Source organism: Pelodiscus sinensis, chromosome 31 (genome assembly GCF_052426305.1).
Source record: "Pelodiscus sinensis isolate ZL-2025 chromosome 31, ASM5242630v1, whole genome shotgun sequence".
NCBI classification, from domain to species: domain Eukaryota; kingdom Metazoa; phylum Chordata; order Testudines; family Trionychidae; genus Pelodiscus; species Pelodiscus sinensis.
In genome coordinates this window covers 13,786,006-13,813,190 of record NC_143082.1, presented here as the reverse complement: position 1 = coordinate 13,813,190, position 27,185 = coordinate 13,786,006, and the positions used below count along the sequence as shown (strand labels likewise).

General features: G+C 69.6%; 1 protein-coding gene across 5 annotated transcripts; it reads right to left on the bottom strand.

Annotated features, from left to right (window-relative positions):
• Positions 1 to 1,570: 1,570 nt before the first annotated feature.
• On the bottom strand, positions 1,571 to 25,843 carry KIF5A (kinesin family member 5A). 5 transcript variants are annotated; one of them, XM_075901769.2, is made up of 29 exons: positions 25,643 to 25,843; positions 21,353 to 21,440; positions 20,950 to 21,023; positions 19,494 to 19,598; positions 19,066 to 19,114; positions 18,834 to 18,889; positions 18,478 to 18,565; positions 17,852 to 17,976; positions 17,367 to 17,471; positions 15,744 to 15,892; positions 14,385 to 14,533; positions 14,043 to 14,218; positions 13,205 to 13,273; positions 12,882 to 13,088; positions 12,336 to 12,482; positions 11,529 to 11,717; positions 10,439 to 10,556; positions 10,300 to 10,367; positions 9,444 to 9,553; positions 9,230 to 9,331; positions 9,010 to 9,070; positions 8,834 to 8,905; positions 8,439 to 8,543; positions 6,001 to 6,217; positions 4,692 to 4,827; positions 4,421 to 4,503; positions 4,202 to 4,229; positions 3,884 to 3,973; positions 1,571 to 2,807 (listed from the first exon to the last, which is right to left on the bottom strand). In XM_075901769.2, exons 1-28 carry the CDS (start codon positions 25,769 to 25,771, stop codon positions 3,895 to 3,897), a joined length of 3,084 nt encoding a protein of 1,027 aa, XP_075757884.2. In that variant the 5' UTR covers positions 25,772 to 25,843; the 3' UTR covers positions 1,571 to 2,807; positions 3,884 to 3,894. The 5 variants fall into 5 exon arrangements, with proteins under 5 accessions (XP_075757884.2, XP_089631007.1, XP_089631006.1 ...); XM_089774881.1 differs by having other exon boundaries at positions 3,884 to 3,970; positions 25,643 to 25,836; XM_089774880.1 differs by having other exon boundaries at positions 9,444 to 9,550; positions 25,643 to 25,836.
• Positions 25,844 to 27,185: the final 1,342 nt, after the last annotated feature.

Sequence of the window (27,185 nt, the reverse complement as noted above, 5' to 3'; positions counted from 1 at the left end):
CAGGCTGGGGGGGGGTCCCTGGACAGCAGTGACTGGAGAGTAACACGGCGCCACCAGTTCCCGGGGCGGCAGGAGAGGGGGTGGGGGGCTCCTCGGGCTGTGGCTTCGGGTGGCCGCTGGGGGCCGGGACTGGGCCCCTTGGGGGCGAGGGTCGTGGGGAGAGAGCAGGGCGGGGGGGCACGGAGGACGGCTGGGAGCGGGAGTGGGGCGAAGTCCCCTGGACAGTAACACAAGCTGGTGACGAGGGGGCTGATTCGCCAGCGCCGGAGTCTCTGTCTCTTGGGGACCCAGGCCCAGGCCGGCGCTTCGGGAAGGGGTCCCCCACATCGGGGTTAGCGGGTCAGAGAGGGGGCGACGTTCAGCGGCTGGTGTTCACGGGTTGGACGCAGCAGCGGGTTTCAAACTCCCCTTCGTGACCAGGTGGCAGAAAATTGTTCATCCCTCCGCCCAACAGAATGTGACTGGAGTGCAGGGTGGGGCTGAGGGTGGGAGCTTTGGGGTGTAGGAGGGGACTCTGGCGGGGTGGCCAGCTCCTGGTCAGCAGTGGGGGGGGGGGGGAGGAGCTGCCTTAGCGCCCCCACTGAGCTCACCCTGCAGCCACGAGACCCAGGGCCCGACGTTCCATGACCCCTAGTTTGAAAACCACGGGACTAGAGGGTTGAATGGCCCCCCAACTCTTCCCTCTGTGACCCTACCCAGCAGGAGCTGTAGGTAAAGGCAGGATGTTAGGGGCCACCGGCTGCAAAACCCCAAGGCGAAGGTCACGATCTCCTGCCCCTCAGGCCCCATGGATCCAGTGGGGGCTGAGGCTGGTCCCACTCCCGCAGCTGTGCCAGATCAGATCCTGCCCCTGGAGATGCCTCTGACCCCTGCCACCGCATCACATCCCAAGTGGCAGCCCCCCCAGTATTCACGTCACCCCTCTGCTGCAGAGCGCTTGGGGTTCTCTCGTGAGAGCCGGGGGAGCAGAAATCAGAGCTCAGGGATGTTGCTGTGGGCTGGGCACTGGCATCACTCCCAGGGCCAAGCCCAAAACGGGCAGAAGGGGCCATGCTTGGAGCCAGGCGAATGTCTCTTCTATGGCCCACGCAGGTAGAGGCGAGCGACCGCTGGATCTGGGGTTCTTGGCAATACAAAGTGAAATGGATGCAAACCGGGTTGGGAGGAGCCAGGCTCAGGGCCGGCTGAGGCAGGGGGAAGGGGTGAGTTTTGTCCTGGCTTTGTCCTTTCAGGCAGCAAGTTCCCCGCCCCCCAACTTCAGGAGGAAGCTTGCGTGCCCCACACTGGGCGTGTGGGGTCATTTCAGCCTGGGATGGGGGTTCGACTTCCCTGCTCTTTGGTCCTCAAAAATCCCCCGCCCGGCTCGCTCCAAGGCAGGGTTAGAGGCCCGCGGGCTGGCAAAGGTGATTCCCACGGAGGAACCCCCGTTACGGACCATGCTGCTGTGCAAGGTGCTGCACACACCTGAGGCCGAAGGACGGCGCCTGCCCACCAGCGTTTCTTGCTCCTGCCTTGTGCCCGCGTCCCCCCTTCCCCCCCGCGCGCGCTCCCCAGACACCAGGGGACTCACTCGGTCTGACGTGTGTTTTATTGATTGCATTTTTTTTTAAATAAACACTTTTTACTCCAACATGCAACGTTTGGTGTGATCTGAGCAGGGGCGGGTGGGGCCTGTGCGTTCCCATCTCTTGGGTGTGAGGCAGGGCGACCGCGCCGCTGGGCCGCTCTGGGGGCTGCGGCTGTGACGCCGTGGGAGGAGGGGGGCAGGATCTGTGCCCTCCCCTGGGACACACACACACGCACGCACACGCACACGCACACACAAGCTAGAGGCGGCTGCCCACAGGCCCAGGGATCCAGAGACATGGGGGGAAACACACCGACACGGGAGTAGCAGCAGCTTCGGTTTGTTCAGACAGTGGCGGGCAGGAGGGCCTCCCGCTATATAATGGGCACAGGGGGGTGCCCCCAAGCAGACTTCATAACAATGGCAGCACCTCCCCCACTTTTAGCCCAGCATCTCTGCCCCAGGTGCCGGCTCCGAAGGGGAGCCCCGTTCCGCCCCCGTGACGCTGGGGAAGGCGTTCAGAGCGCCCGTGCCCCCGGGGGAGGGGGGCAAAGGAGCAGGCAGGCCCCTGGGGCAGGAGAGGGCCCCGGGGGCAGGATGCACCGTGTGGCTCGCGTACAGGGCCCCAGGCGCTGTCCCGGGCACGTCCGGCTTGCCCAGGAACGAGCCCCCCGGTGGGGCGGGCGACAGCCATTGGGGGGGTAGGAAAGGAGGCCCAAGGCATTGACCTCTCCCGCTGCAGCGCCCCTACAGCCCCACGAGGCTGCAGCTGGCACCCAAGGGTGCTCGCCTCTCCCACTGAGAAACCAGGCTCCCTGCAGCTGGCTCTGCACGGGCGCCCCTGGCTGGGGACACTTTCCTCCGCAGGGCCCGGTATCGCAGGGGAGGGGCAGCACCCGAGGGTGCCCCAGCTTCTGGGACCGGGGTGCAGGCTGATTGCACTGAGGGGTGTAAGGGGGGGGTGAGGGGAGTTGGCCTGGGCCCGGTGCCGGCCATTCCTCATGGCGTCTGCTTAAGGCATTTTAAAAGCAGGGCAGAGGGGCCATAACGCCAGCTCCTCCGCCGAGCCCCAACGCCACCGCGGACAGAGAGCGGGAGAGAGCGGGCGCAGCGGCTGGGGAGCGACACAGGAGACGAGAGAGCAGGACAGGCGGACGGACGGACAGACGGGGGTTAGTAGAGAGGCCCCGGGAAGCCAGAGAGCAGCATGCGGAGCAGAGGCCTCAGGCCCAGTTAGAAACTAGAAGAGAAGAGGCAGGAGGTGAAATCTCAGCCTGCCCCGGACCCCAGAGACCCGCCCCGGAGGCCAGCGCTGGGCTGGGCTGGGCAGGGGGGCTGGGGAAGACCGGCTGGCCCCAGGGGTGGGCAGAGGAGAGAGGAAGCCCCCAGCAGTTTCGGGGGTCGACCCCCGGGACAGGGTTAGTGTGGGAGACAGAACAGGCAGGCGCTGGGGCAGTGCCAGCGCGGTCGGGGGGCTGCGGGAAGGTGGCGCACACAGCACTGAACAGCTTGGGGGGGCAGGAGCAGCACAGGGGGGCCCTGCGGCAGATGCCACCAGCGGAGGTCAGCCCCAGCCCGGGGTGGGGCAGTGAGGGTACTGGGGGGCAGGGGGGGATGTGGACTAGGGGTGCAGCCCAAGGTGGGGGCTCCGGGCAGGCCTGGCAGTTCGTGGGCAGCATGACCCATGGATCAGAACACAGGATATGCCCACGGGGGCGGGGGCCTGGGACCTCCCCCCACCCCTGCCCAGCCTGCCCCGTACCAGGCAGCAGCACAGCGGACGCCCAGGGCAGAGCACACGGCCCCTCAGGCTACACAGCCCTCTCGGTGCCCCGGGCACCCCACTCACCAGCAAGTGCCCCCCCCTTCCAGCTGAGCCCTCTCCCAGCCCTCTGCTCTAGCCCCCCCCCCCCCCCGCCCCACCAAACCCCCCACCTGTTTGTGAACCTTTGGAAGCAAAGCTGGGGGGCTCTCCAAGGCATGCAGCAGGGGCTCCCTAACAAGGGGACAGGAGTTTAGGGGCCTGGCAGGGGCATTACCCAGCAGGGTGGGGTGGAGGTGGGGGATGGGCACGGGGCTGTACCCAGCAGGGTGGGGGGGGACGGGGCAGGGGCACAGGGCAGTACTCGGCAGAGGGCAGGGACTCTACCTGGCAGGGCGGGGGAGGGGGGAGGGGCACGGGGCTGTACCCAGCAGGGTGGGGGGGGGACGGGGCAGGGGCACAGGGCAGTACTCGGCAAGGGAGGGGGAGGGCAGAGGCACAGAGCTGTACCTGGCAGTGGGGGGGGGCAGAGGGCCCATGGGGGGGACACTCACCAGCTGCACTATTAGCTGGCTGCTGTTTCCTGGTGGAGGGGGAACAGCTTCGCTTGTTCGTCAGCCTGGCAGCCGCAGGGCAGCTCACTTCTGAGGGCAGAGCGAGAGCTCAGCCCTGCCCCCCCCACTCTGGCCCAGGAGGCCTCCCCCTCCCCACTGCTCCCACCCTAGGGCCTGTACCCACACCTCCCAGGGGCATGGACAACGCCCTCCCTGTGGTGCCCCCTGGCAGGGGGGCAGGGGAGAGATTCCAGCTGGGCTGGCACGGGGGGGGGTCCCTGGCCTCGCCCCAAACCACGCCCCAGCCCCCTGCCTCACCTGTTATCGTTGATGTCTGTAGTGTTCCCTGGAAAGGAAAGGGCTGCATCAGAGGGGTCCATCCTAGCTCCTGGGGCATCTCCGCTGGGCCACCCCCAGCCCAGACACCCCCCAGCCCCTCGGCTCAGCTGAAGCTGCAGCACCCAAAGGCTCCGGGCCCCTGGCTCCCCGGGTCTGCCCATCTGCCCGCCTCTCCCCCCTCCCCCGGACCCCTCTCACCGTTATCCACATTCAGCTTCTGGTAGGGGACCAGGGAGCCGCCAGAGGAGCCGGTGCCGCTGCTGGACGAGGCGTTGGCAAAGCTGAGCAAGGGGAGACCCGGAGAGACGGCGCCGTGAGAACCGCAGCCCGGACAGCTGCCCATGGGAAGGCCACGGCCCAGGGCCCCGCAGCGGGGGAGAGGGGTGAATGGGGGAGCCATGCCCTAAGAGCTGGCAGTGCCGCCCCCTCCGACTGGCACCTGGGGGGCAGCCCCGTCCCTGGCACTTACTAGGCATCCGAGCCCTGCCCGTAGGCCGCCTGGTAGTTCTGGAAGAGGCTGTTGGTGTAGCTGAGGCAGTCGGCGTGGCGGGCACCGTAGGGGTTGGTGGGCGAGGCTGGGTAATGCCCAGACCGCACCGGCTTGGCTGAAAGGGAGAAATCACCGGTCATGGGGCGCCGGGAGGGGGCAGACGCAGCTTTTTCTGGCTGAACCAGGCCGGCTGGGGACAGGGATGTTAAAATGCGGTTGAGTGACTAGTCGAGGGAGTTTCCACCGACTCATCGACAGGCACGTCCGGGTTCCGCCTTTGAAAGGTACAAGAGTCCCGGCCGGACCCCCGCGGGCCTCTGGTCCGTTTCAAAGGGGGAATGTGGAACTCAGCCTGCAGGAGCCAGGGGGAGGTCCCGCTGAGTCCGGGCTGCACTGCACCCGGGTGCCTGTTTTGAAATGCACAAGAGTCCCCAGCGCCCAGGGTCAGCGGAGGACTCAGAGTCCCCAGCTGACCCCGGGCTCCACTGCCCCTTTGAAACCTGCGGAGGCAGCGTTTCAAAGGGGCAGCCATGGAGCCCGGGGTCAGCTGGGAGTCCTCAGCTGACCCCGGGCTCCACAGCCACTGCCCCTTTGAAATGCCAGAGGGGCAGCCGCTGCACAGCTGATCCACAGATCAGCTGTGTGGTGGCTGCCCCTTTAAAACGCCGCCTTGGGGTTTCAAAGCAGCTGCCACTTTGAAGTACCCCTTCCCCCCCCCCCAGCTGCCTCTATCTCATAAAGGCGGGGGGAGGGGGGAGGAGCAGGAAAATCGACTGGTCAACAGACTCTCCAATAAGCAAATGCTTCTGGGATAGTCGGCCAGGTTTTCACATCCCTACTGGGAAGCGCCCGGCCCTCAGACAGCGGGGGAGCGCCCTGCCCTTGGCTCCGGCTGCACTGGCTCAAGGGGCCGGGGGTGCCAGTCCGGAGGGGGGCGAGGGAGCCATTAAAAGGCACCGCATGGGCCCTGTCCGGCCTGCAGGACCATTTCAAAGAGCAGGCCAAAGCCTGAATTGTCGGCAAGCCCCGCCCTCCGCCGTGTGGGGGGGTGTCCGTGCCTGCTCCCATGGGACGGGGGCCCCCCGAGCTGCCCCAGCCCCCGGGCGGCGCTCACCGATCTGCGCCGTGTGGGGGGGTGTCCGTGCCTGCTCCCATGGGACGGGGGCCCCCCGAGCTGCCCCAGGCCCCGGGCGGCGCTCACCGATCTGCGCCGTGTGGGGGGGTGTCCGTGCCTGCTCCCATGGGACGGGGGCCCCCCGAGCTGCCCCAGCCCCCGGGCGGCGCTCACCGATCTGCGCCGTGTGGCCGCGCTTGGTGGAGTTCTTGTACCGCACGGCCTCCTTGATGCGATCCACCTCCTGCTGGTAGCGCCGCTTGTCCTTCATGGCCCCTTCCTTGGCCTCCCTCAGTGCACCCTCCAGGGCCTTAACTCTCTCAGCTGTAGCCCGAAGCCGCTTCTCCAGCTTCGGAAGCTCACAGCGCAGATCTGCATTGTCACGAACCAGCTGGGGGGGCCCGAGAGACAAGGGGGCTGTCGGCGGAGGCCAGAGGAGACCTCCCCCCGCCCTCCGCAGGGAGCCACGGCACGGCTAGCCCCATCTCCTCCCTTCCCCCCAGCAGCAGGCTAAGGAATTACCTGCCCTAGGGGCTGCCCCCACTGGTTTGGGGCAGGGAATGGGGGGTTGCAGCCCCTCGCGTGCCATCCGGATGTGATCCTACCCCCTCTGCTCCCTGGTCCGAAGCCCCCCAAGCTCTCAGCCTCAGCCCCCTCCTGCAGCAGGCAGTTCCACAGATCCATCCAGCCTCACAGCAGGGCAGGGATTCCCATGCAGAGGGCCGCTGACAGGGCAGGGGTGGCCCAAGAAAGGGAGGCCTGTGGAATGCCAGGGGCTCCAGTGTCTGCCACCCTTCTCTCGGCCTCTGCTGCTGCCCCCACCCTGCCAGCACCATGGGGTCACGGGCACCTCCCCCCGGGCTCTCTCTCCTGTGCCCACGGAGACTTGTCCAGGTTCATACCCCCCTCTCCTGCGCCCATACGTGGAGCCAGACCGGAGCCTGCCACGGGACGGACGGGGAGGGGGGCAGGTCTCTCCTTCCCCCAGGCCGACCCCGCACCCCCCAGCTCTGCCAGGCACAAGCCCCCCGCCCCGGCAGGCAGCGCCAGGGGCGTGTGGCATGCAGGTGGCGGCGGTGAGGGGAGAGCGGAAGCCGAGCGCGTGGCCGAGGGGGATGCGGAAGCGGGGAGCAAGCTGCGGCGGGGTGGAGAGGGACAGGCGCCGTCTGATGCAGCCGCCCGGGCCAGAAAACCTTTGAGACCCTGCCGCAGAGGCCGGACCCTCCCCATCCTGGGTGCCAAGCCTCCTGGGGATTGGGAGAAAGGGGCACGGATGCTGCCAGGGGAGGGAAGGTGCCCGGGGTCCTGATGGGCACTGTCCCGGCCACGGAGAGACCGTCCCGCCTGCGGCTGGGGGAGGGGACGTGTTTGGAGGTGGGGGAGAGGTCCTGTCCCGGCTCCACCAGCAAGAGGGAGGGGCCACCTCTCGCCCCCCCAGTGAGCGCCGCAAACATTTCCGGCCAGGCCTGGCCAGCAAGCGAGCAGGCGGGAGGGGGGTACGGTACCTTGGAGACCCAGAGATCCAGCTAGGGAGAGGCAGCGAGAGGGGACACAGAGCAGTGACTCAACACAGCGCCCCCCGGGGGCAGCCCCCGCCCTGTCAGGCTCCCACGGGCCCCCAGGGGAGTGGGGCGATGGGGCAGGCAAGCAGCCCGGTCATGCCCCATCTTCTGCCCTGGCACTGCGCTACCTTCCCAAGGACCCAGCCCCGGAGGCACAGGGGGCCGGGCGGGCGCCCCCTGCTGGGTGACAGGAGCGTGACACCAACTCCGCCATGATGGGGAGACCCCCCCCCCCAGTGAGGGGGGGATACTAAGGCGCAGTGGGAGCTGGAGGCACACTGAGAATGGATGGAGATGGGCACAAGTCAGGGTGGGGGGCAAAGAAGGGGGCTCAGCAGAGCCAGACGGGGCCTGGGAGGGAGAAGAGGGGAGGGGGCTAGGCAGGGCCAGAGGGGGCTTGGGGGCGGGAGGCTTGGCGAGGCAAGATGGGGGGGAGGCAGAGCTGGGGGTGGGAAGCGCGGCCAAAGCCCACAGCAGGGCAAGCAGGCCCCAGAATGCCCCTTGTCCCCACACCCCCCAGTGCCCACTGGCCAGACTCAGCCCCACAGTGCAGCAGGCCATGGTACCTCCTGCCCTCCCAGCAAGGGGCCCCTCAATCAGGGAAGGCAGCGAGGACCAGCGGGGTCCCCCCCCCACCCCCAGGGCAGCCGCAGGGTGGAAGGAGGAGCAGACTCCGTGCTGGGTGCCCCACGCCCGAGGGTGCCAGGAGTCTGGCGCTCTCAGCCCAGGCGCCATGGTGACGGTCGCTCCAAGGGGCCGGGTTGGGGGGGGGCAGAGGAGGCCTCTGCAGATGCCATGGGGCCGGGGTCAGGGCACTGGGCGCTGTGGGGGGGGGCATGGACTGGGCAGCGGGGGAGGGGGGCTCAGGGCGGGCGCGGAGGCTCACGAGCTGCACACGACACGCGCGGATCAGAAAATAAAACCAGCCGATGCCCATGGGGGCGGGGGCCGGAGCCTCCCGACGGCGGGTGCCCCGTCCCTGCCCGTCTGCACGGCCCACCCCAGCCAGTCCCCGGCCCCGCCGGCGTCCTCCCAGTCCCGCCGCCCTACCTGTTTGTGAACCTTCGTAAGCTGCTCCAGGTTGTTCTCAAGAAAGGAAATTTTCTGCTTTTGAGAGTGGGCCCCCCCGCTGTCCTCAGGCTCCATCTCTGCGCTCTGGGGGGGGCACAGGGCATCAGCTGGCAGGGGGGAGCTCTATGTGGGGCCTGGCACCGGCCCGGCGGGCACGGAGCTGGGGTAGCCAGGGCTGGGGGACCCAGCACCCGCTTCGGGGACAGAGGCAGGGCAGAGCTGGGCAGGGAGGGTCGGCGCCAGCTGGAGGTGCGGGGCCGGGGGGGGCGGGCGGCAGGGCAGGGCAGGGCCGGGCTGGGGGGCAGAGGCAGGGCAGAGCTGGGCCGGAGGGGTGGGGGGGGCCGGGCCACGGGGGCAGGGCCAGGCTCACTCACTTTCTTGACTCGAGTTGTGACGTCTTGAACAAAAAGCTTGCGCAGGTTGTGGAGGGTCTGGAGTTCCCGGGCCTGGGGCAGAGACAGACGGACGGACGGAGCTGAGCTCAGGACACCTGCCCCCTCCCTGCGCCCCCCCACAGCCTCCTGGCTCCAGGGAGCTCCCCGAAACTTACCACAGTCTCCTCCAGCCCCTTGAGGTCCTGCTTCGACTGCTCGTGGCGCTCGTACAGAAATCTGGGGGCAGAGACGGGATCAGGCCTCGGCCGGGAGCACAACCCACCGCCTGGGGGGGCTTCGTGTGGGTCCTGTGGGCTGGGCCCTCAGCCCTGGGCCTGGGGAGAGGGGGCCCTGGTGCGGGGGAGGGGAGATCTCGGTCCCGGGGGGGGGGCTCACGTCAGCTCCTGCAGTTTGATGGTTTTCTCCTGCTCCTCGCTCTTGAGTTTCTCGTAGTCGGCCCGGAGTTGCTCCAGCTCCAGCTGCAGCTTCTGGTTCAGGCTGCGGCGGGATGGACAGACAGAGCCGGTCAGTGCCGGGACCCCGTCCGGCCCCTCCCCCACCTAGGACACCCCCTCCCCCATGGGGGGGGGGGCGGGCACGGCTCACTCACTCCTGCAGCTCGTCGATGACTTTCTGCTTCTCGTTGATCTCGTCCCGCAGCCGCGCCAGCTGCTTGTGGTGGGCTTCCCGGTGCCCCTCCAGCTGCAGCTCCAGGGCCTTCTGCATGACAGGCGTTAGCACCAGCCCCGCCCAGGGGCCCCAAACCGCCCCGCCCAGGGGCCCCAGAGCCAGCCGCCGGGCCCCATCCCAGGGGCCCCAAACCGCCACGCCCAGGGGCCCCAAACCGCCACGCCCAGGGGCCCCAAACCGCCACGCCCAGGGGCCCATCCCAGGGGCCCCAAACCGCCCTGCCCAGGGGCCCCAGAGCCAGCCGCCGGGCACCATCCCAGGGGCCCCAAACCGCCCCGCCAGGCCCCAGAGCCAGCCGCCAGCGCCGGGCCCCACCCCAGGGACCCCAAACTGCCCCGCCCAGGGGCCCCAGAGCCAGCCACCGTGCCCCATCCCAGGGACTCCAAACTGCCCCACCCCGGGGCGCATATCTTCTTCTATTGGAATCTCCACCCCAAACCCCTCCCATATCCCACCCACCCAGCCCTAGGGGGCCCGGACCTTCCCCCTCTTCGCTGAGTCCCTGGATTCCTCTCTACAGGCTTCACTCCCCACTGGGCTCCCCACCCGGTTCGGCCCCTCACCCTGCCACCATGCCCCTGCCCCTACCCTAGAGCCCCACGTCCCCCCCATTGGGCTCTACCCCCCCATTCTGGGCTCACTGCACCCCCAGATGGTTATCGCGCTCCTCCAGCGAGTGGGCCATGCATCGGGGGGCGGGGGGCCGGGGGAGGTAGCCCCAGAGAGGGCAGAGAACCACCCTTCCCCTCCCTGCACAGAGCCGGGCTGGGCCCCACCTTGACCTCGTCAGCGTCCTGGATCAGGTTCTGCTCCTTGTCCTTCCGGGCCACCTCGTGCACGGTCTCTGTGGGGCCGGGAGCAGAGGGTCAGGGGAGGCCGCCCCACAGGCCCTGCCCCCCAACGCCCCACACGCACCTTGGGCCTGCAGCTTGGCCAGCTCCTCGCTCAGCGCGTCGTACGACTCCTCCAGGTGCCGCTTCTTCAGCTCCACGCTCTGCATGTACTCGGTGAGCGACCGGATCTTGGCCTCGTGCTGCGGGGAGAGGGGCCCTGAGCTCCCAGGCGGCCCCGGCCCCCCCACGGCCAGCCCAGTCCCCTCGGCCCCGGCCCCCCCACGGCCAGCCCAGTCCCCTCGGCCCCGGCCCCCCCACAGCCAGCCCAGTCCCCTCGGCCCCAGCTCCCCCACGGCCCCAGCCCCCGCACGGCCCCTCGGCCCCCCACGGCCAGCCCAGTCCCCTCGGCCCCAGCCCCATTCCCACAGTTCTGTCACACGTGGTCCCCCCACCCCCAGCCCCCCCACATCCAGCCCCACAGCCCCACCACACCCAGCCTCATCCCCTCAGCCCCACGGCCCCAGCCCCACCACATCCAGGCCCATCCCCATCACACCTGGCCGACCATCCCAGCCCCATTCCCACAGTCTCATCACACCTGGCCCCACAGCCCTAGACCCATCACACCCGGCCTACACCTCTGGCCCTAGACCCTCGGTTCCACCATGCCCCGCCCCACAGTCCCAGCCCCAGCTCCTTGGTCCCACCGTGCCCTGCCCCGCGGCCCCATGACACCCATGTGACGTGGCAGGAGTTGGATTCACTCTGCTCGCTTTGTTCCGTTGTGTGGGATTTCTGCTGTCCTGGGCTGTTCTGCAAAAACCCTGGGCGTGTGCCTCAGTTTCCCTGGGCACTGCACCGGTGCCCAGCTGGGAGGGGGGTGTCCGCTGGGACCCACTGAGGGAGGCTGCCCCAGCCCAGCAGGGACCCAATGGCCCGGCTCTCTGTAACCCTCAGCAACACTCCCAGCCCCTGCTCCGACGCCTGCCCCAGAACCAGCCCCACGGCCTTGGCCCCAGCCCCATCCCACTCAGCCCCCGCCCAGGGGCCAGCCCCACGGCCCCCAGCAAGGCAACCCACAATGCAATGGCCCCCAGCTGCAGCCAGGGCCCCCCACAGCCCGCGCCCCACGAACCTCGGCTCCGCCCCCCCCCGCCTGGCTCCGCCCCCACCTGGGAGATGAGCAGCTGGCAGGCGGCCAGCTCCCGGCCCGTCACGGCCATCTTGCGCTGGCACTCGACCTGCAGCGCCTCCAGCTGGCGGCACCGCTTCACCACCGCCTTCACCTCCGCCTTGATCTTGCTGATGTAGAGCCGGGCGACCGTGAACTCCTCCTCGATGGCCCCGCTGATCTCCACCGGCTGGGGGGAGGGGAGTGAGAGCCGCCCTCCGTCCCCCCCATGTCCCCCTCCGCTGATCTCCACCGGCTGGGGGGAGGGGAGTGAGAGCCGCCCTCCGTCCCCCCCATGTCCCCCCCGCTGATCTCCACCGGCTGGGGGGAGGGGAGTGAGAGCCGCCCTCCGTCCCCCCCATGTCCCCCCCGCTGATCTCCACCGGCTGGGGGGAGGGGAGTGAGAGCCGCCCTCCGTCCCCCCCATGTCCCCCCCCGCTGATCTCCACCGGCTGGGGGGAGGGGAGTGAGAGCCGCCCTCCGTCCCCCCCATGTCCCCCCCCGCTGATCTCCACCGGCTGGGGGGAGGGGAGTGAGAGCCGCCCTCCGTCCCCCCCATGTCCCCCCCCGCTGATCTCCACCGGCTGGGGGGAGGGGAGTGAGAGCCGCCCTCCGTCCCCTGTCCGCCCCCCACCAACCAGTTCATTCCCCCCCACACTGATCCCCACAAACCAGGGGGGAGCAAAGAGCTGCCCTCCATCTGCGTCCTCCCTCCCTCGCCCCACTTCATGCCCCTCCCTTCCCCCACCCCACTGCTCTCCACCAGGCTGAGGGCTAAGAGCTGCCCCCCACCCCCACCCCCACTCACCAGCTTGATCTCCCCGTTGCCCACGATGACGCTGAACTCGCTCAGGTCCTTCATGAGCCCGTTCAGCACCTCGGCCCCCCGCTTCCGCTGCCGGCTGCCCAGCTCCTGCAGCCGCTGCAGCTCCGACTCCAGGGCCAGCAGGGTGCTCTGGGGGGGGTAGGGGGGGAGCAGCTCAGAACCCAGCACAGGCCCCACCCCCCACGTGCCCGGCCCCGCCCTCCCAAGCCAGGCCCCACCCCCCACATGCCCGGCCCCGCCCTCCCAAGCCAGGCCCCACCCCCCACATGCCCGGCCCCGCCCTCCCCCACCCCCCACATGCCCGGCCCCGCCCTCCCAAGCCAGGCCCCACCCCCCACATGCCTGGCCCCACCCCCCCAGCCAGGCCCCACCCCTCCCCCAGGCCCCACCCCCCACATGCCCGGCCCCGCCCTCCCAAGCCAGGCCCCACCCCCCACATGCCTGGCCCCGCCCCCCCAGCCAGGCCCCGCCCCCCACCCCTCCAAGCCAGGCCCCGCCCCCCACATGCCTGGCCCCGCCCCTGCTCACCACTTTCTGGCCCAGCTCATCCACCAGCAGCTGGTTCTGTTGGCCCTTCTCCTCCGCCTCCTGGGCCTTCTGGTCGTAGTTGAGGGCCAGCTCCTCCAGCGCCTGCAGCACCTCCCGCACCTCCTCCTTGGCCGCCTCGTTCTCCGCCTGCAGGCGGCTCAGCTCCCGCTGCACCCGCTCGCTGTCCCCCCGCGTGGACACCAGCAGCTGGGGAGGGCAGAGCCGGTGAGGGGCTGCTGGGGGGCCCACACTTGACCCACCCGCCCCCGGCCAGCCTGCCTCAGCCACCCGCCCCCCTGCCGCCCCCTGCCCCGCCCTCTTACCTCCTCCTGCTCCAGCATCTGCTGGGAGAGCTTCTCCATCAGCTGGCTCTGCTGGTTGATTTCCTCATCCTGGGGCCAGGAGACAGGGGAGGGTCAGCGCCGCCCGTCCCCCCAGCGCAGGGGGCAGGAGAGGGGCTTGCTGGCCTGCTCTGGCTGGAGAGGGTGGCAGTGGGCACTGGGGGGAGAGGGGGGGCGCGCAGCGGCAGGGGGCACTGGCATGGGAGGGGGGTGCAGCAACAGGCAGAGGGGAGGGAAGCAGGGGGTACCGGGGCGGGGCACGTGGCAGCAGGGCGGGGGGGCACTAGACACGGTGGGGGTCACGCAGTGGAAGGGGGCACCGGGCCAGGAGGGGGGAGTGCAGCAGCATGGGGGCACTGGGGTGGGAGGGGGGTGCACGGCGGGCACCAGGGGCACCGGGCCGGGAGGGGGGCACATGGCAGCAGGTGCCACTGGGGCAGGAGGGGTACACAGTGGGCACCAGGGGGCACCGGGGGGAGGGGGGCGGCGGCAGGGGGTACTGGGGCAGGGGGGGGCACAGTGGGCACCAGGGGGCACCGGGCTGGGAGGGGGGGTGCAGCCGGGGGCGGGCTGGGAGGGGGGTGCACGGCAGGCACGGAGGGGGCACTGGGGTGGGAGGGGGGCACATGGTGGCAGGGGGCACCGGGGCGGGAGGGGGGTGCACGGCAGGCACCAGGGGGCACTGGGGGCACTGGGGTGGGAGGGGGGTGCACGGTGGGTGGCGCACGGCGGCAGGGGGCACCGGCGTGGAAGGGGGGCACATGGCGGCAGGGGGCACCGGGGCGGGAGGGGGGTGCACAGCGGGCACCAGGGGGCTGACCTTGTCATCCAGCTGCTTGTACAGCTTGCGGATCTCCTCCTCGTACTTGCGCCGCTCTTCCTCCGAGATGCGGATGACGATGGAGGAGGAGTTGTCGTTGACGGGCGTCTCGTCACGGGCGTCGGGCACCGGCTTCTCCTCCTCGCTCAGCTGCTCCGTCTCCGGCACGTTCTCCCCTGGGGCGGAGGGGGCAGGGTAACCCCCGGAGCCATCTCAGGGACCCCCCCACCGGTCCCCAGGGGCAGCCAGAAACTCAGCCCTGGAGAACCGAGCCCTCTCCCCGCCTGGCAGGCCGAGCTCCCCATCCCCACCCGGACGCCTGGGCCCCCAGCCCGGCCTCACCGTTCCTCCAGCGGCTCAGCTCAGCCTCCAGCTTCCCAATCGTGTCCTTCAGCGTCTTGTTCTTCTCCTTCTCCTTCTCGTACTTCTTCTTCCACTGCTCGGCCGTCAGCTCCAGGTTCACCGACGCCGTGTTCTTGATGGTCTTGGCCCTGGGGAGGGGCGGGGAGCCTTTCACGGGGGCCCCGTGAAACAGCCCCGCCCCCGCCAGCCCAGCCTTCCCCCCCAGTGCGGCACCCCAGGGACAGCGCTCCGGGGAGCTGGATCCTCCGCTGAGGTGCTGCCCCCACACCTCCCCTCCAGTGCTCCCTGGCTCTGCCCCCGCCCTGGATCCAGGCCCCCCCACCGGCCTTGAGAGCCGAGCCGCCCCAGGCCAGCTCTCACCATCTCCCGGCCGGCACCCACCCCCCAGCTCCTGAGCAGGGTCAGGGCCACTTGGGGACCCCATCCGGGACAGGGTGACTAGGACTGGCTGGCGGATCCAGCCTGTTGCTCTGGGCCCATCCTCGGGGGGGGGGGGGGGGGGGAGATTCACAGTGCCAGCACAGTGGGTAGGGGACCCTCGGAGGGGACCCCATGGAGGGACAAGGCAGCGCCATGGAGAGGGGACCCCTGGGGGGGCAGGTAGTGGGTAGCGCCATGGAGAGGGGACCCCTGGGGGGGCAGGTGGGCAGCGCTATGGGGAGGGGACCCCTGGGGGGGGCAGGGAGCAGGCAGCACCATGGGGAGGAGACCCCTGGGGGGGGCAGGTAGCGGGCAGCGCCATGGGGAGGGGACCCCCCGGGGGGGCAGGGAGCGGGCAGCGCCATGGAGAGGGGACCCCCGGGGGGGGCAGGGAGCGCCATGGACAGGGGACCCCCGGGGGGGCAGGGAGCGCCATGGACAGGGGACCCCGGGGGGGCAGGGAGCGGGCAGCGCCATGGGGAGGGGACCCCCTGGGGGGGGCAGGGAGCGGGCAGCGCCATGGAGAGGGGACCCCCGGGGGGGGCAGGGAGCGGGCAGCGCCATGGGAAGGGACCCCCGGGGGGGGCAGGGAGCGGGCAGCGCCATGGAGAGGGGATCCCGGGGGGGGGGCAGGGAGCGGGCAGCGCCATGGAGAGGGGACCCCGGGGGGGGGGCAGGGAGCGGGCAGCGCCATGGAGAGGGGACCCCGGGGGGGGGGCAGGGAGCGGGCAGCGCCATGGAGAAGGGACCCCGGGGGGGGGCAGGGAGCGGGCAGCGCCATGGAGAAGGGACCCCGGGGGGGGGGGCAGGAGCGGGCAGCGCCATGGGGAGGGGATCCCGGGGGGGGGGGGCAGGGAGCGGGCAGCGCCATGGGGAGGGGACCCCGGGGGGGGCAGGGAGCGGGCGTTGCCCCGGTACCTTTGGCCGAACATGAGGGTGGATTTGGTCTCGGCGTCGTTGTAGCTGGAGGGCGAGCAGCAGATGAACATGGTCGTGCGGCAATTCCCCCCCAGCGAGTCCTGCAGGATCCGCGTCATCTTGCTGTCCCGGTAGGGCACGTAGGTCTTCTGCAAGGGGCGCAGGAGGGCGGTTATGAGGCACCGGGACAGAGCGGGGAGGGTCTGTGGCAGGTCTGTGACCACCAGCGTGCCTCAGTTTCCCCTCCACAGCATGGCAGTTCCCCTCCCACAGCGTGCTTTGCTCTCAGGCCTGGCCAGGAGACACGGGGAGGGGAGGCGACAGGCTGGCGGAGCCAGGCCGCGAACAGCGTCTCTGTGGATCCTCCCCAGACAGTCAGGCCTCAATCACGCTCGCCTGTAGCCCTCCGCAGAGACAGACCAGCCCTTCTCCGCCCCCGAGGGGCCAATGCAGCACATGCCCCACAGCCTGGGACCGGAAGGGACCCCGAGAGGGCATCAAGTTCCTTTCCCAGCCCGCACGGCAGCACCAAGCACCATCTGGACCATCCCTGACAGGCGTCCGTCCAACCTGCTCTTAAACATCTCCAGGGCTGGCCATTCCACAAGCCCCGGGGCAATTTATCCTGGTGTTTCATCCCCCGGAAAGGACGTTTTTACTAACGTCCGACCTAAACCCCCCTGGCTGCAGGTTAAGCCCGTTGCTCCTTGGCCTGTCCTCAGGGCCCAAAGAGAACAATTCCCCCTCCTCCATGTGACCCCCTTTTAGATCCTTGAAAGCTGCCGTCATGTCCCCTCCGTCGTCTCTTTTCTAATCGAAACAACCCCGATTCTTTCAGCCTCCCCGCCTAGGCCAGCTCCTGTTCTCTAGACCGTCCATCATTGGTGTTGCTCTTCTCTGGACCCTCTCCAATTTCTCCACATCTTTGCTGAACTGCGGTGCCCAGAACCGGACACACGTTTCCAACGGAGGCCTGACCCGAGCCGAGCCGAGCGGCAGAATCGTCTCTTGTGTCTTGCTCACCACCCTCCTGTTCATGCCGCCCAGAATCACATTTGCTTTTTTGGCAACAGCGTCACCCAGCTGACTCATCTTTAGCTTGTGGTCCACTATGACCCCTAGATCCCTCTCTGCCCGGCTCCTCCCCAGACAGTCGGGTCCCAGTCTGTAAGAGGGTTCCTCTCTACACAGAGCTCTCTGCATTTGTCCTTCTTGAACTGCATCCTGTTTTCCTCAGACCATTTTGAATGTTGACCCTGCCCTCCAAAGTACTTGCCACCCCACCCAGCTTGGTACAAGAAGGTCATGCGGGACCGTACCAAAGGCTTTCCGAAAGATCCCACATCTACTGCTTCCACCTGGGGAAACTGAGGCACGCACAGGGCTGCATACACGTAGCTACAGAAAATTCCCCACTTTGTTTTTAGCAGACACCCAGCTCCAGGCTTGGGCTCTGGGGAGGGGGAAAGCTGGGGGGGTGGACCCAGTCTCCGCAGCTGTGGGACCCTCCAGCCTGTGAGCTGGTGGGAGCCCTTTTCCCTGACACCTCGGGGCAGGTGGGGCCAGTCGGGGTAAAGGGGCCTATAGGGAGAGGGAGGAGGTGCCTGGGGGGGCATCTCTCACCGTTCCCTCCGCCAGGGCTGAGATGACGTTGCCCAGAGCCGAGAGCGACTTGTTGATGTTCTTGGCCTCGTCCAGCACGGCCCCTTCAGCGCCCGTCTTGCTGACCTGCGGCGAGTGGGCGTCGGTTATGGGGGGAGAGGGGCGCCCCACCCATGCCAGGCCCGGCCCCCCAGGGCAGGAGGGACCCCCCAAGGGGGGCCGTGGCACACTTAAGGTTCGCTCCCCCCCAGGGGCGCAGCTGCAGGGATGAGCCAGCGGCCCCCCGGGGGCAGGGCCTTCTCCCCCCAAGCCAGGCATCCGGGCACAGACCCCCACGCAGGATGGGGCGGTGCCTCTGGAGGACCCATAGGGGACGTCCTAGCCCTGCCTGCCCCCCCCCCGCTTGCTTAGCCCCACCCACACACCTGCTCCTCCCCGCCCCTCACTCAGCCCCTCCCATACTCAGCCCCCCCGCACACTCAGCCCCCCCCCGCCCGCCCTGGCACCTTCTCGCTGCCAGCCAGGTCCACCAAGTAGAGCTTCCCGCTCAGCTTCTGCTCCGTCTCCATGTTCTCCTGCTTGATGTTGATGAGGAAGATGCTGTGGCTGCGGGAGCTGTGCTCGTTCATGTCTGGGGGGAGACACGGCGGGTGGGCGGAGGCACCCGGAGCCCCCCTCCTTCCCCCAGCCCCGCCCCACCAGCCCCGCCCACTGCCCGCAGCCCCACCCCCTGCCCTGCTAGCCCCACCCACCACAGCCCCACGGGTTTCACCCCATGGGCCCCCTGCCCCACCCATCCGCACAGCCCCACCCCCAGAGCCTAGTCCCCTGCCTGGCCCACGCAGCCCTGTCCACAGAGGCCCCCCCCCAACACAGAGTCCACCTGCCCCTCCCGTGCACAGAGACCCCCCAACTTTGGGCACAGCGATCCCTGCCCCCCAGGCACAGGGACCCCCACCACGTACAGGCCCCCCATGCCGGCGCCCGAGTCAGCAGGGCCCCAGCCCCTTGCGTTTCCCCCACCCCAGGGGCAGGGGCTGGTCGTGACACCAGGACTGGACCCCGCCTCATGCCAGGGCCGAGCCCCAGGGAACCCCCCCCCCCCCACAGGCTGGTGCCCCCAGCTGCTCACTGGTGACGGCCACGTGCCGGTTGGATTTGCCCTCGTCGATCACGTCCAGGATCTCCTCTGGGCTGGAGACAAAGCGCTCGGTGCAGCCCTGCGGGGGGGGGGGGAAGTCAGCCTCATGTGGGGGGTCCTCACCCCCCACATCCCCTCCCCGGCCCCCCGCCTCCACACCCACCCACTCAGCACCATCTCAACCCTACGCTGCCTAATGGGGGGGCCACCACCCCCCGTAATCCCCCACCCCCCAGCCGCACAGGGCTCCCCTGCTCTGCTCCACCCCCCCCCCCACGCAGCAGGGGATTCTCCTGCCAGCACCCTGGCTGCTCCCTAGGGCCCCTCCCCCAACCTCGCCCCCTCACCTTGACGTAGGGCACCCGGTTCTTGTCCTCGTGCACCGACAGGTTGGTCTTGGTCACTGGGGAAAGAAAGGGCCGAGCTGGAATGGGGGGGGGGGGCAGCGGGGTCCAGGATCTCACGGGACAAACCCCCCACCTGCTTCCCCAGCTCAGCTGCTCCGGATACAGCAATAACAGCCCCCCACCCTCGCAGGCAGCCCCCTCCCCGTACCCCCCTTCGCCGGGGGCAACTCACCATCCAGCAGATCCCGGATTTTGTCCAGGTAAATTTCAAAGTAAGAAACCTGGGAGGGGAGAGAGATGGGGCCATGTAAGCACAGAGCATGTGGGGGGAGGGTGAACGGGGGGACCCCTACAGGGGCTCTGGGCCCCCAGTCTCCAGAAACCTTCCCATCCTGTTCCATCCCAGAGATCCCCAGAGCAGCCCCCCCCCCCCCCCCCAGTCTTGGGCCTCCCTTAAATTCTCCCAGAGCCTGCAAGTTCCCCAGAATCCCCCAGGCCCCCCCCCCCCGCCCCCAGTTCTGACCCCAGACCAGACCCCTTACCACGGCTCCCTCCTTAGGGCTGCCCCCCTGCTGTCAGCTCCCATCCCAGAGCCCCTCCTCCTGGCTCCGATCTCCAGCATCTCGGACCCCAGAGACCCGCCCCCCCGGCCCCACTCGCCTTGATGTGGAACTCCAGGTTCTCGTCCATGGCGTAGATGTGGTTGAAGATGTCGCGGGCGATGCGCGGGATGATGCCCATCAGCTGGGGGTCGTGCAGCTTCCCCTGGGGCAAGGGGGGGGACAGCAGTGGGCACAGTCACCCTGGGGAGGGGGCCGGCTCCAGGCCCCCAAGCCCTCCCTCCCAGCAGCTTTTAGGGGAGGCCAAGGGGCAAATCCCCCAGCCCCTCTCCCCAAGTCCCGCTTCCCATGGGCGCCCCCCATCACCCTGTCCCCCAGCCCCCCATTCCCATGGGCGCCCCCCATCACCCTGTCCCCCAGCCCCCCATTCCCATGGGCGCCCCCCATCTCCCTGTCCCCCAGCCCCCCATTCCCATGGGCGCCCCCCATCACCCTGTCCCCCAGCCCCCCATTCCCATGGGCGCCCCCCATCACCCTGTCCCCCAGCCCCCCATTCCCATGGGGCCCCCCATCACCCTGTCCCCCAGCCCCCCATTCCCATGGGCGCCCCCCATCACCCTGTCCCCCAGCCCCCCATTCCCATGGGCGCCCCCCATCTCCCTGTCCCCCAGCCCCCCATTCCCATGGGCGCCCCCCATCACCCTGTCCCCCAGCCCCCCATTCCCATGGGGGCCCCCCATCTCCCTGTCCCCCAGCCCCCCATTCCCATGGGCGCCCCCCATCACCCTGTCCCCCAGCCCCCCATTCCCATGGGCGCCCCCCCATCACCCTGTCCCCCAGCCCCCCATTCCCATGGGGGCCCCCCATCTCCCTGTCCCCCAGCCCCCCATTCCCATGGGCACCCCCCATCACCCTGTCCCCCAGCCCCCCATTCCCATGGGCGCCCCCCATCACCCTGTCCCCCAGCCCCCCATTCCCATGGGCGCCCCCCCATCACCCTGTCCCCCAGCCCCCCATTCCCATGGGGGCCCCCCCATCACCCTGTCCCCCAGCCCCCCATTCCCATGGGGGCCCCCCATCTCCCTGTCCCCCAGCCCCCCATTCCCATGGGCGCCCCCCATCTCCCTGTCCCCCAGCCCCCCATTCCCATGGGCGCCCTCATCTCCCTGTCCCCCAGCCCCCCATTCCCATGGGCACCCCCCATCACCCTGTCCCCCAGCCCCCCATTCCCATGGGGGCCCCCCATCTCCCTGTCCCCCAGCCCCCCATTCCCATGGGCACCCCCCATCACCCTGTCCCCCAGCCCCCCATTCCCATGGGGGCCCCCCATCTCCCTGTCCCCCAGCCCCCCATTCCCATGGGCGCCCTCATCTCCCTGTCCCCCAGCCCCCCATTCCCATGGGCGCCCCCCGTCTCCCTGTCCCCCAGGCCCTCATTCCCATGGGCGCCCCCCATCTCCCTGTCCCCCAGCCCCCCATTCCCATGGGCGCCCCCGTCTCCCTGTCCCCCAGCTCCCCATTCCCATGGGGGCCCCCTCATTCCCCTGCCAGTCTCACCTCCATGGTGTGAGTCTTCCCCGACGACGTCTGCCCGTAGGCGAAGATGGTGCCGTTGTACCCGGCCAGCACGTCTGCCAGAGACAGGGCAGGTCAGTGAGAGCTCCCCCCCCCGCGACCCCCCAACCACTGCTGCCCCTCCCCCTGCTCCCCCATCCCATCCTGTTCCCTCCCACCGACCCCCACATCCATATAATTGCCCCTCCCCCAGCACCCCCATCCTGTCCCGCTCCTGCCCGCCACACCTCTCCCCCTCCTGCCCCCCACTGCATCCTGCCCCTGCACCCCCCAACTGATCTCCCCTCCCTCCTGGACCACTGCCCCTCCCCACCTTGCAGCCAGCCCCTCCCCACCCCTTCCCCCCAGCTAAACTCGATGTAGCGCCCCCCCCCACTCCGCTCACCCTTGACGATCTGCATGGCGCAGGCATGGTACACCTGCTCCTGGGTGGTATTGGGGGGGAACACGCGGTCAAAGACATAGGGCTTGCCCTGGAGGGGGGAAACAAGTGGGGGGGTCAGTCCCCAGCACCCCCCCCACAACACACAAGTTTGCCCCACGGACCCCCAGCCCAGCCAGGCAGCGTCATGGCCAGTGCTGGGATCCAACCCCCCGCCAGTCCTGCAATGCTGGGGTGTCCCCATCGCCTCAGAACCCTTCGGGTCTCCCTGCTGACTGTGAGCTGCCTCTGGCTGGGGGGGGGGACTCCCCCCCCCCCCGGTGACTGGGTCACAGGCAGGAGCTCAGGGATCCCTGGCCCGGTTCAGCAGCGCGACCCCCCCCCCCCACCTCCTCAGTGCTGGGGGGACGGGGGCAACAAAGAAGCGGAAGACCCAGGAACGGAGCCTGGCCCAGCCACTCGACATCTGATCCCCCGGCCCCCGTCACCAGCCCTTTCCTGGGGGCTGAACCGGCCCCCCCTACAGCCCTGGTTACCTGGGGGGAGCGGGGAGGGTGGTATCAACATTCAGCTCAATAAGAATTACACCCCTCCGCCCTGCCAGCAGGTACATGGGGGGGGTACACTGTGGGGGGGGGAGGGAAATGAGGCGGGGGGGGGTCGTGGCCTCCTGAGACTAGGCCTGGTCTGGGACACACAGAGGTCAGATGGCGCCGGTTCACCCCCCCGTGGAGGCAGGAGGCCAGGCCACAGCCCAGGCCCAGCTCTGCCAGGACAAGATGGCAGCTCCTTGCCCCCCCCCCCCCCCCCGCCAGGGCGTTTAGGGACAGAAGAGCCGAGGGACTGATCGACCCTTGGAGGGGCCAGAGCCTACCCCGATCAAGAGAGACACGGGACAGGCCAGCACCTCCCCTCTGCCCCCCCCCCCCCCCCCCCCGTTCTGCCAGCACCCAGCCAGCACCTCCCCCCTCCCCCTGCCCCCCTGTTCTGCCAGCACCTCCCCCTCCCCCTGCCCCCCCATTCTGCCAGCACCTCACCCCCCCCTGCCCCCCCCCCCCGTTCTGCCAGCACCCCGCCCCCCCCCCCCCCCTGCCCCCCCCGTTCTGCCAGCACCTCCCCCCTCCCCCTGCCCCCCGTTCTGCCAGCACCTCACTCCTCCCCTGCCCCCCCCATTCTGCCAGCACCTCACCCCTCCCCCTGCCCCCCCCATTCTGCCAGCATCTCACCCCTGCCCCCCCCCCCGTTCTGCCAGCACCTCACCCCTCCCCCTGCCCCCCCATTCTGCCAGCACCTCACCCCTGTCCCCCCCCCCTTCTGCCAGCACCTCCCCCCTGCCCCCCCCCCCCCCCCCCCCCCCCCCCCCCCCCCCCGTTCTGCCAGCACCTCACCCCTGCCCCCTGCCCCCCCGTTCTGCCAGCACCTCACCCCTGCCCCCTAGTCCTCTGATAGTCCAATCCCCCCAGCTCTGCCCCTCACTCCTGCCCCCCCCCCCCAGCCTCCTGCTAGCCCAGCCCTGGGCTTCCCCCCGCGCTCCTGGTGCCCCTCGTTCCCGACCCACAGCCCTGCCCCGGGCTCCCCAGCCCTGCCCCACGCCCCTTCTCCCGCAGTCTGGCTCACTCCAGCGCGGTGATATCAACAGAGCCGAGCCCAGAGGGGAAGTGGCAATCCGCCTGAATGGGGCCTTGGCCGAGGCCCAGCAAACTCACCTCACTTGTGCCCTTGGGACGCAGCAGACAGAGCAGCGAGAAGCCCACGAGGGACCCACACCAAACACCCAGCCCAGCCTGTGGGTCCCACTCCCCAGACACTCACCGCCCCCAGCCCCATGGGCACCCCCCTCCTCCCCCCATGGCTAAGAAACCCCTTGTGCCCTGGGGCAGCGGGAAGGGCCTGGGGGGGCCAGTGATGACTGGCAGCTGCCACCGGAAGCCCCCAGCTGTTCTGGAGCCAAACGTCACAGTTCTGGTCCCAGCTCAGAAGCCGGGTCAGGAACCCAGGCACGGCCCAGCTGCCTTTGTCTGAGCCTCAGCGTGGGGCTGCGACCCCCTCCTCTCTGGCCCACGCTAGCCTCTCCCCTGCAGGGGGCACAGAGCAGGCGTGCCATTCTGCAGCCCAGCCACCAGCTCCTGTCGCCCCGGCCTGGGACTCCGTGCGCCCAGGGCTCTCCAAAGCCAGCTGCCCGGGAGCCACAACGAGCCAGGGGACGATTCAAGCAAGGCCAGTGCTGGCAGCTCCCAGCTCACCCTGGCCCTGCCAGGGCTCTGCAAACTACGCAGCATGCAGGCATAGAGCCCTCCTGCCCGCCTGGGGACCCGGGACTAGAACCTGCGACCTTCACTGCCCCATGAGCTCCAAAGCACCCAGCTGTTACTCCCTTACACAGCCTCTAGGGGGCACCAGGGGGCTGGTCCCCAAGGCAGGGCTGGCCAGACTGGTGCCACCTCCCGTCATGCACCAGGCCGGGCACTTTGGGGGTGCAGTAAATCATCACAAATCCACTCAGCCCCTTGCACTGCGTACCCAGCTGCCTTGTTATTGTAGGGTCACTGGCCGGGGCTGGGCTGTTATGGGAGGGTTGCTCCCTGGGGCGGGTTTGGTTTCAGGGTACCCCGCGAGGGCAGCTGAGGATAAAAGCCCCAGGCTCCGACACTGCGGTGGTGGGGGCTGTGAACCAGCTGCCCCCTCCCCTGACACCCCACCCGGCCCCACCCAGAGCCCAGGACTCTGGTCCAACGGGAGCCTCCAGCCTGGCGCTGCGCGGAGGGACCGGCTGCTGCAGGGCCGTCGCCAAACGCATTCGTCTGGGAGCCGCGGCCGGACCCCCGCCCAGGGGAGCAATTCCAACCAGCTGCTCCCCCTCCGCTACCGACTGCAGAGGGGGCTCCCCCCCCAGCCGCACAGGGGGAGGAAGCAGGAGACGGAGGAGGGGGGATCCGTCCTGGCGTCCGCTGGCACAATGGAGGGAGGGGCTGCAGGCTGGCATTGCTGCTGGGCGCGGGGATGGGCAGGGAAGGGCCGTTATGCGGGGAGGGGAAAGTGCAGGCGTCTCCGTTAGCTCAGCCACAACCCCCCCCCCCCCAGCTCCAGTCAGATGGCAAACGAGGGACAAAGCCAGGCAGGGACACCCCCCAGCCAGCGCACAGCCCCCCCCCCTTCCCAGCAACATGGGGGGGGCGGAGCATCTGCTACAGCCACGTTCGGGGATGTTAGTGGGCCCGATTCTCCAGGGATTGTGCTGGGCCCCAGGTGCAAGTGGGCCCCCAGACGGCCCTGCGAGTCACAACAAGGCCTCAGCCAGCACAGGGACGGGTGGGGTGAAGGGGGGGGAATGCTGGCTACAGGAGGCAGTGTCATCTAGTGGCTAGAACCCTCATCTACCACACAGGAGATCTGGGCTCTGGCCCCAGCTCAGCCCCTGCCCTGGGGTCATCCCCCCCATTGGTGACTCAGTTTCCCCTTCACCCTCATCTCCTCAGCCTGGGGAAGAAGGGATGGTCTCTGCTGCACCCACAGGACGGGGACCCCCCAAACCTTGATCAGGCCCTGCCCAGTATGACAGGGGACCCCGAACCCAGCCAGAGCATCTGAAACACCCCCCCCCCCAATACCTGCACCTACGATGCAGCCCGGCCTCAGCACTTGGACCTCACTCCTGGCTAACCCAAAGGGCCGACCCCCAACCCCCGATTCAGCCCTGGCTCAGCCCTCGCCCGGATTACGGCGGCCGCATGGATCTGAGGACAGTGTGCCGGGGCGTGGACACCTTGAAGTAAACAACCGGCGGGCAGGCAGCTCCCTGCGCCACTTGGGTCCCCAGGCCCAGCCAGCCCCCCAGAGGGCACCCCCACAGGGCATCTGCAGGGCACTGGGGCAGGTAGGTGCTGGCAGGCCCCAGGCCTGGCTGCAGGTAGGGCAGCGCCTTCACCTCTCACCTGGCAAGGTCGAGAGCGGATGAGACGGGGCTTGGCAGGCTAGGGAGGGACAGACAGACAGACGGGGGGGGGGTGTCAGCTGGGGACCCCCACCTGTTCCTGTTTTCTATGGGTCACGCTCCAGTAGCCAAATCCCAGCCCGGTTGGCCACACCCAGCTGTCTCCCTGGGATGGAAGCTCTGCAATGCCTCTCCCCCCCACAACAACCTGCCGGCTGATGGAGCCGGGAGGGGGGGAAGGTTGGGGAGCCCCCCCCCACACACACACACACTAGGCAGCCCCAGTTCTTGGCGCGCTGGGCACCGGGCCGTGCCGATGGCGCAGCGGGGGCGAGGGCTGCGGGGGGGGGGGGGGCACTTACCCCGAGGATGACGCTGTCGTCCCCTTGGAAGAGGGGGATGAATTTGTCCCCCCGCAGGATCTCAGCCTGGTTCAGCGGCCGGAATCGGCACAGCACCTTGATGCTGCATTCGGTGCTGGGCTCGGCCATGCTGCGCGCTGGGCTGGGGGCGATGAACCGGCACGGGGGGGCGCTGGGCTGGGGGGGGCGATGAACCGGCACGGGGGGGCGCTGGGCTGGGGGGGGCGATGAACCGGCACGGGGGGGGCGCTGGGCTGGGGGGGGCGATGAACCGGCACGGGGGGGCGCTGGGCTGGGGGGGCGATGAACCGGCACGGGGGGGCGCTGGGCTGGGGGGGCGATGAACCGGCACGGGGGGGCGCTGGGCTGGGGGGCGCTGAACCGGCACGGGGGGGGGGGCGCTGGGCTGGTGGGGCGCTGAACCGGCACGGGGGGGGGCGCTGAACCGGCACGGGGGGGGGCGCTGGGCTGGGGGCGCTGAACCGGCACGGGGGGGCGCTGGGCTGGGGGGGGGCGATGAACCGGCACGGGGGGGCGCTGGGCTGGGGGGCGCAGAACAGGCACGAATGGGTAGCTGGGATAGGGGGGCGCTGGGCAGGGGGGTAGCTGGGCTGGGGGGGCGCTGAACCGGCACGGGGGGGGGCGCTGGGCGGGGGGGTAGCTGTGCTGGAGGGGGCTGGGGACCCTGCTCGGTCTCTGCTGCAGCCCGGGCTGCTCGGGGCGGTGCCGGGGACGCCGCTGCTGCAGACGCTCCCGCTAGTCCGGCCTCGCCGCGCCCGTGTGAGATGCGCCGGGTCCCGCTCCTGCGCCAGCCCCCGGCCCCGGCGCCCGCCGCCAGCACCAGGCTGGGCTTAGCCACGGCGCCAGCGCTTAAGGTGGAGCGGCCCAGATCGCTTAAGGTGGCCGGGCCCGGCTGGGAGCCAGCAGGCAGGGGGAGGGTAATGGAGCCGCGCCTGACACCCCCCCCCCCCGTCCCTGCTCAGCTCCCGACACCCCGCCAGGCTGAGAGGGAGAGTCACCCACTTGCAGCCAGTAAACCCAGGAGTCCTGGCTCCCAGCCCTTTGCTCCGGCCACTAGACCCCACTCTCCTCCCCGAGCCCGGCAAATAACCCAGGAGTCCTGGCTCTCAGCCCTTTGCTCCGGCCACTAGACCCCACTCTCCTCCCCGAGCCCGGCAAATAACCCAGGAGTCCTGGCTCCCAGCCCTTTGCTCCGCCCACTAGACCCCACTCTCCTCCCCGAGCCCGGCAAATAACCCAGGAGTCCTGGCTCCCAGCCCCTTGCTCCGCCCACTAGACCCCACTCCCCTCCCCGAGCCCGGCAAATAACCCAGGAGTCCTGGCTCCCAGCCCCTTGCTCCGCCCACTAGACCCCACTCCCCTCCCCGAGCCAGGCAAATAACCCAGGAGTCCTGGCTCCCAGCCCTTTGCTCCGCCCACTAGACCCCACTCCCCTCCCCGAGCCCGGCAAATAACCCAGGAGTCCTGGCTCCCAGCCCTTTGCTCCGCCCACTAGACCCCACTCCCCTCCCCGAGCCAGGCA

What these genes read in the sequence shown, in the direction of transcription:
- KIF5A (XM_075901769.2), bottom strand. Translation starts at nt 25,771, where the DNA reads ATGGCCGAGCCCAGCACCGAATGCAGCATCAAGGTGCTGTGCCGATTC. An exon ending in ACCGGGTGCCCTACGTCAAG is followed by an intron (nt 18,566 to 18,833) that starts GTGAGGGGGCGA and finishes CCCCCCCCGCAG; the next exon opens with GGCTGCACCGAGCGCTTTGT. An exon ending in GGCCAAGCTGCAGGCCCAAG is followed by an intron (nt 10,368 to 10,438) that starts GTGCGTGTGGGG and finishes CCGGCCCCACAG; the next exon opens with AGACCGTGCACGAGGTGGCC.